The sequence below is a fragment of the Podarcis raffonei genome, chromosome 15 (assembly GCF_027172205.1).
Source record: "Podarcis raffonei isolate rPodRaf1 chromosome 15, rPodRaf1.pri, whole genome shotgun sequence".
NCBI classification, from domain to species: domain Eukaryota; kingdom Metazoa; phylum Chordata; class Lepidosauria; order Squamata; family Lacertidae; genus Podarcis; species Podarcis raffonei.
In genome coordinates, this window is record NC_070616.1 from 27,370,893 (window position 1) to 27,378,646 (window position 7,754).

At 43.4% G+C, this 7,754-nt stretch overlaps 1 protein-coding gene across 2 annotated transcripts; it reads left to right on the top strand.

Moving 5' to 3' along the window:
• Window positions 1-335: 335 nt before the first annotated feature.
• RBM7 (RNA binding motif protein 7) lies at window positions 336-7,215 on the top strand. Of its 2 annotated transcripts, none has more exons than XM_053367119.1 (5): window positions 336-466; window positions 2,857-3,019; window positions 4,030-4,138; window positions 5,691-5,781; window positions 6,141-7,215. In XM_053367119.1, exons 1-5 carry the CDS (start codon window positions 371-373, stop codon window positions 6,516-6,518), a joined length of 837 nt encoding a protein of 278 aa, XP_053223094.1. In that variant the 5' UTR covers window positions 336-370; the 3' UTR covers window positions 6,519-7,215. The 2 variants fall into 2 exon arrangements, with proteins under 2 accessions (XP_053223094.1, XP_053223093.1); XM_053367118.1 differs by having other exon boundaries at window positions 337-466; window positions 5,688-5,781.
• Window positions 7,216-7,754: the final 539 nt, after the last annotated feature.

Here is a 7,754-nt window from a genome sequence, read left to right on the forward strand (position 1 = left end):
GACTTGTGCTTTCCCTTCGGCGCGAGTATTCGGCTTTTAGTGGGTTTCATACGCTGCAGAAGCACGTTCGCATTTGATGCTGAACGTTATATATTAGCAATAATTAAAGAATACCCAATCACAGTCCGGAGAGTATTGCGCTTGCGCAGTTGAGCCGTCGAGGGCACAATTCTGGGCACCGAAGAAGGAGCAGAGCCGCTCATGCGCAGTGAGACCAACAGTCTGTCACGCCCAAGGCCCGGATCGGCGCCTGCGCACTCGAGAGGCCCGCGGACCTGAATAGCACCGACCGCGGGGGCGGCTTTCCTCCCTTCGGCTGGGCCGGACGCGCGCGCCTGCGCAGTTCAGCAGCCGGCTGCGAGCTGAGGAGATGGGAGCGGCGGCGGCCGAGGCGGACCGGACCCTCTTCGTGGGGAACCTCGACCCCAAAGTCACCGAGGAGCTGCTCTTCGAGCTCTTCCACCAGGTAACGGGGCGGGCAGGGCCTCACCTCCTGGCTTGACTCGGCCTCGGAGAGGGGCCGGGGCTCAGAGCGGCCTACTTCGCAGGGGGCGCCGGCCTTGCTGTATGAGTGGGGAGGGGGGCGTTTCCTTTTGCCTGCGTTTTAATGCGCCGGCCCTCTGCACATGCCCAGGAGCTATAGAGGAGCGGGGACTGCCCTGAAAGAAGACTGGCATCTCCTTGGTGTCGCTGCGAGCGAAATCGGATCTGGGAAGGGAGACGGGGAGGCATAGGCTTTGTTTGGGTCTCGCCTGCCTCGCTTTCCTTTACCTTTGAACGGGTTTCCGTTTCGCTTGGCTTCGTTCAGAAGCCCTTGCAAGGCGAAAAGGTGCGAATTCTTCTAAAGATAAAACGCCGGCGGCAAACAGGTTTGATCGTTAGCTGGTTCCCTGCCCGAAAAATGGGAACTTCGGGGTGGATGGGTGAGATCGGCAGGATTTAAAAATAAGTATCAGAATATTAAAACAACAAAAACCAGCAGCTTGCAGAATTGACAACAAAAGCACCAAAATGAACAGAAATGCGTTTTTGATCTGGGCGCCCTGGGTTGTCAGAAGAGGGCAACTTCAGTGGTAACCCAGGAGGTGCATAAACAGGAAAGGTAGGCTGAAGATCGTTTAGCTCTATATTTCAAGGGAAGCATAATGTTTCAGGAGCTGGAATTTGGTCCTATAGCACCACCTTGGATGTACCAGTCCTGAAAACTAATTTAGTTTTGGGGATGCAGTCTCATCCCCTGAGCAAGATGCCAAGGGTGGTCTTGAGGGGGAGAAAGAAATGGGGAATGTGTTGTAATAATGGGTTGCCTCTGTCATGTTTGCCCAGGCTGTCTAAGGGTACTTCAGGTTACAACCAGGAGGCAAAATGTGTAGATTGTGAGCAACTCTGCCTTGAAACAGTTAGTCATAGAGCTGACCTGAGGGGACGCTATCCTAGACCTAATTCTAAGAGGTAGTGGAACCCTTGTTTCAAGATGCAAGGGCTATTGATGTCAGGCTCAGCATATGTGTAAGCAAAAAGTTGCCACATCGTCCTGTGCCATCACATTTGTTTATATTCATATTTGTAAGACAGCCAGAATTGTCATGTCTTTTATGGTGCAGTTGCATTCGGAATGTGGTGTGTACTGTCCTCTGGCTGCTCCCATCTAGAAGAAGAAGAAGAAATTGTAGAGCTGGAAATGGTTTGACAAGGACATGGTTGGCTGTTCGTACACCTTTCCTACAAGGCTCAAGTAGAACAAAAGGCTACAATAAACATTTATAGATGTAGGCATGGAGTGGCAATAGCACCTAGGGAACTGTTCCAGCCACTTTCATAATGCTGGAACCTGGGGTCTTATGATTAAGTAGATTGGCTGTGAGTTTAGAACACACACAAAAGTGTAGACACTCAGTGACATTCAGAGGAGATTAGATGGAGATTAGATGAAGTCCTTGAGAACTGGTCTGTTAGTTCCAATAACTGAGTTGGAGCTCAGGATACTCCTTGAGGCCAAACTGTGAGGGAGTAAATAGGGGGAGGGTTGTTGCCTTCATGCACTGCTTGTAGGCTTCCTGAAAAACTGTCTTCTTCTTCTTAATCTCTATGTCCATTTCTATTGGGTGAGGGTGATTTGAACCATTGTAATGTTCTCACAGAAAGTTAATAATGGACCCGTAGAAAGACATTGTGAGGCTGACTTGAAAGGAATGCTTCAATGCTCCTTGCTTACGTAAAATCAGCATGGTTGAAAGGTGAATGAGTTTTCCTCTGCTTTTGGGGTGCATGCTTGTGAGTGGAAGGAGGTTCACAGTGCATGTTAACTTTCTGTTCCATGCTGGCATGTGGCTGAATCCATTACTGTTGGTTTCTTCCCTGGAGAATATTGAGTACCAACCAAAGTCATTTATTTTTGTTTTATTTACATTTCTCTTCTGCAATTATTTCATCATGGAACCCAAGCTGGTGTCCCTGTGGCCATCTTGTACACCCACCCAGACCTGATGGCTCTGGATTCACATGGGGGCATGTACTTTTATTCCTTCATAGCACCTACCTGAAGTGATGCCTAGAGACCAGCAGTAAACTGACCATTACCTAGTCTGAACCACCTTCACCTGCCTGGTGAATCTAGGACTATGTCCTACTCTCCAGTCCTTTGGAGAGTAAAATTGTAAAATGCCAACTATTAAGAAAGTTGTTTTAGAACCTGCCTGACAATGCATATCTTTCATTTAATTGGTAACATCCTACACTGTACTTGAATGCAAATACAGGTTTACCTTAGAACGCAGGTGCATGCAACTAAATAACCTTCAAGGGAAAGTTGCTCCTTTTTTATTTTAATGTTTTCTTTTGTTTTTTGGTTTGCAGGCAGGTCCAGTCATTAAAGTAAAGATTCCGAAGGACAGGGATGGGAAACCAAAGCAGTTTGCATTTGTGAATTTCAAACATGAAGAATCTGTCCCCTATGGCATGAATCTACTTAATGGGATCAAACTTTTTGGGAGACCTCTCAAAATTCAGTTTCGATCAGGTATCCACAAAGCCTTTAAAACAGCCTAGGTCATCTAGGCAAAATTGAAGGGGGTTCATATTCCTTTTATGCTTAAAATTCTGATGTGTAAAACTTTTTATTCTGGGTGCATTTTTTGTGCTGAATTATATATCAGATTAAAATTTCACTGAGCCTGTAAACCACTCTTGTGTTCATAGTGTTGCTGCTATCTTGAGGAGCTAACTCATTTGAAGGGGGCTTTCTGTCAGTTTTTGGACGGTTAGAATCTTTTTTAAAAGGAACTTTAAAAGATGTTGAAATGCACTTCTCAAAAGAGTTTCAGTTGTTTAGGGACAAACCATCTGTTTTTAGAAGGGATGTCCTACTCTAGCTTTGGATAATCTTTAGCCTTCCATATGTTGCTGAACTGTAAATCCCATCCTCACTGACAATTGGCTATGCTAGCTGGGGCTGATGGGAGTTGTAGTTTAACAATATCTGGAGGGCCACACATTCTACACATCTGCTGTACCCTTTTCAGTTGAGAACAGATCTGTGTGTATTCTGAGCTCCTATGATCACAGAGGAATGCACTTTGCACATGTCTAGAAGCATTATTTTATCAATTCAGGTTATTTCTGAAATGAGCCCCGGCACTCAAGCTGGTTCTAGAGTGGAGCCTTGGAATTGCTAAAATTTATTTTTAAATAAAGGAATTGAAAACACTATTTGGTGCTTATCTGGACTGTTTGAAGTAGTGTCCAAAGTTTTTCACTTTAGGAAAGCTGAGTTTCATCTGCAATTAACTTAAGTTTAGTGTCCTTAGCATTGCACCTCGATTGCATCTTCACCACTGGGTATTCCAGTAGGTTGCAACACTTGTTTTGGAAATCTGTTTGTATGTCTTAATGGTTCTCTAGTGTGATACTCCAGAGCCCATTAAGTAATGTACCATGTTTTCAATCTGTTAGCATCTTGCGTTGGCTTAACCTTTCTCAGTGTAACTGACTTGTTTTAGTTACACTTCAAACATGTCCTTTTACCTTTAGGGAGCAGTCATGCATCTCAAGATAACAATTCACCTTATTCTCAACCTGGATATGCTAATGGAAGCCCCTCCAGTAATCAACAACTGCCAACAACAACTGCCAGTAGCAGGTAAGTTCTTAATGTTAAGCCAGACTTCCCCCAACCTGGTGTCGTCCAAATATTTTGGACTACAACCCTGAGTATGAAAGATCTCAAGGGCACCAGTTTTAGGAAGCCTGTGGTAAATCATTTAAGTACATTTAGAATTTCAGCTTATTAGGGAGTGAACCCTATTGAACTTGGTGGGACTTGCTTCTGACTAATTGTGCGTAGGATTGTGTTCTTAGCATTCATTACCATATGGTAAATTCTGTGACTGTTTTCCAAAGTGGGCATAATACAATATAATTGACAATATGTCTGAGCTTCCCTTTCTACCTTTATCTTTATTATTTGTCTTTAAGTGGGAAAGAATAATATGAACTGAATTCTAGCGCTGAAAGAAGATATTACTATTATTAGCTTTTCTTTCTAGAGCAGCTACAAAAATCAAATGGTATTGAGAACTTTGATGTGGCACATCAGGAATTTTGTTTCTAAAGCAACAGATGGACAAGCAAATTAGTTTCCATTAGGGAAAGCTGTGAGTCTTTTCAGAATTTTCTAAATTGAGATGCAGAGTAGATTAAAGAAGCTGTTACTAGAAACCTCCTGAGGCTTGTGATCTGTGTTTCTGTATTGCTTTGACAAGTGTGTCAGTTATAAAAATGAAGATGAACTGAAAACAGATTGTTCAGTTATACTCTGCTTAGAAAAATATATATTCAATAATAGTTTACGATGATGGATCAAAGGAAAACTGTATGATGTAGTGGTTAGATTAGAAGTGTTCTGCTGCAACCAGGGAGACCCAGGTTCAAATCCCCCACTCAGTCACAAACTGGGTGACCTTGAGCCAATCACAATCTCTGTCATTCAGCCTAGCTTATTTCACAACCTTGTTTTGAGGCTAGGAGAACAAATAACCGTCTATGAGAATGAGTAGGATAGAAATATAGCTATAATCATAAAGCTGCTAATGCCAGTGTTTACCTGGTGCTTTGCTTCCTGGTTATTTTCATGATACCTATTTTCTCCCACCCCTGGGAAAACCATGCGCAAATACCTATAGTAGAATCATAGAATTGGACGGGACCCTGAGGGTCATCTAGTCCAACCCCCTTCAATGTAGGAATCTCATCTAAAACATCCATGGCAGATGACCATCCAACCTCTGCTTAAAAACCTCCAATGAAGAAGAGTCTACCACCTTCTGAGGGAGCCCTTTCCACTGTTGAAGAGCTCCAACCATCAGAAAGTTCTTCCAGATGTTTAGTCACACAGAATCACAGAATTGTGATTCTGGTTTGGCTCCTACCCTCCAGAGCAGGAGAAAACAAGTGTGCTCCATCTTCCATGTGACAGCCCTTCAGATATTTGAAGATGGCTATCCTGTCTCTTCACTGCCTCCTCTTTTCAGGCTAAGCATACCCAAGGCCCTCCATAAGGCTTGGTTTCCTGACCCTTGATCATCAGTATAACTTTCTTCAATTGAATACTGTTGACTGTGATTACTGTTGATGCAGAATTCCATGATCTGAGACTTCTTCTGGGCAACTGACTTCTGGTTTTCGCTTAGCAGGTATGAGAGGAATGTGGATAACATCTCAACAGAGTCGCCAACTGTGCAGAGGTCCTTCTCATCCCCAGATAACCTCCAGAGACAAGCGGTGGTGAGAGTTCTTTGTTTGGCTGTTAACAGGAAATAGGCAGGAAAGGGTTTGCTCAGAAAAGTACTGGAAGCCAATGTAGATCTGGGGTTATATAGTCTTGGCGGCTGCTCTCATTCACTAGTCTGGCAGCCGCACACTGTGGCTGTCTAGATGTTGCTAGACTACACCTCTCAACCTGAGAGATATTCTTAGAACCAACCTTATTCTTTCTAATGTAAACAGTTTTAACTGATTTGTATTTTTACACTGCCTCTCTGGGACCTTATGGTGAAGGGCAAGTAAGGAATTGAACAAATCATCATCATCACCCCTGACTATTGGCCATGCCTCTTCTTAACAGAAGTGCTTTCTGTTTCCAGATGAATAATATGTGGCAGCAGTCACAGTACAGTGGCAGGCACAACTCCTTGCACCCGGAGCCATCCGGATTTGCTTCGCCAGGGCACCACCCGAGTTACTCGTTCACCCCGTCGTCAGCTTCATCCATGCAGTGGCGCTCAGAGACAAGTGCCGCCCAGCGCAAGAACAGAGTGAGCTCCCATCCGTATCCTACTGAAAGCAGGCATTATAGCAGCCGGGAACCTCAGCGCCCTAGCGACTATGGCTCGGAGCATCATTTCAGGGGCATTCGGGAGGAATATGGTCACGATGACAGGCAATATGGAGGCTGGAGTCACGATTACGATAACCGGAGGGAGAACTACCGAGATGGCAAATGGCGCCCCTCCCGCCACTAGCAAGTATTCAGAGCAGATTTTGCATACCTTTCCTTGGCGAAATGGAGTGGCTCTTTCCTTTTTAAGAAATCGTTTTTTTTACAGAGAGCTTGCAACGAGTAACTGCACGAGTTGCTTTTTAAAAATCGTTTTATAAAAATCACCTGCAGTATGTATTTCGTGAGAAGTGGCTTCGTTTCAATTGTATTAACTTTCTCTCAGGGTTTAGGAAAAAAAAGAGAAGGTGCCACGCTTTTAAACAAGCAAAAGAGAATTCAATGTAGTGAATTTTGTAAGGGGGGGAAAAAAGGTGCCGCTTTGGTTGTATTTTAAAATGAACATTGGTATTTTTGTAGAGTGTTAATGAGAAAGGAAGAGAGCCCCTGAGGTGGTTCTGGTAGTAAGTAATCCCATGGAAAAAATGAATGCCACAGAGTAGAAGGCTCAATGGCACATGGAAATATTGGTAACAGTGTTTTTCTACTGGAATAAATGTTGCTTTTAAATACTTGTATTAAGCAAACATCCAGCCTGTTCAGATATTAAGAGTGAAACAAATTTGCTGGATGACTTGATGATTTGTATTGAATGATGTGTTAATTTTTCCAGCTGCTTTCATTGAGAGCCCTTTGATTTTTATATTACAAGCAAGAGAGCCCACAGTATCGTAAAAAGACTTTCCCAACAATTTAAGTGATTAAAACCTCTCAGGAAATCATTGCATGCCTCTGTCCATTCCCTTTCTATAGTTGACATAATTTTTAAAAACCTCATTGAATAGAAAAATTTAGACGTTACAATTGATATTTAATACAAAGGAGAAATGAAGGTAAGTATCTGTGAACTTCTTGTCATCTGGCCAAGTGCTTTATTTCATCCAGCCGGCAGCATTGGTTCATCTTTAAAATTAAATTAAGTCAATGTTTTGAGGGAGGGGCCATTGGCCTGCAGTGTTTGGCTGGTCTTGCCCAGAAGTGCAGTTGCTAGCCTCCACTTGCAAGTACAGCTAAATTTGGAATAGCTTTTAACTAATCAGAAATCTGAGATGAGCTTTTTCAATAGGGTGGATTTTTGTGACATCCATCCTTCTGAAGTTGTGCATTTGAAATGCCATCAATGTCTTTAACTATGATTCCCCCTATACTGAAACATGGTGGGACTTTTGAGATGGGAACTTTTGGTGCCATTTTTAAAAAGATCCTGCAGCTAAATGGTTTCCAGTAGCTTCCGTTTATGTTCACAGTGCTTCCGTTTGAA

Bases quoted from the DNA above. Each gene is read 5' to 3' on its own strand.
- RBM7 (XM_053367118.1), top strand. From the start codon at position 371: ATGGGAGCGGCGGCGGCCGAGGCGGACCGGACCCTCTTCGTGGGGAAC. The intron at 3,020-4,029 runs GTATCCACAAAG...TTTTACCTTTAG, and splicing joins CAAAATTCAGTTTCGATCAG to GGAGCAGTCATGCATCTCAA. The intron at 5,782-6,140 runs GTGAGAGTTCTT...TTCTGTTTCCAG, and splicing joins ACCTCCAGAGACAAGCGGTG to ATGAATAATATGTGGCAGCA.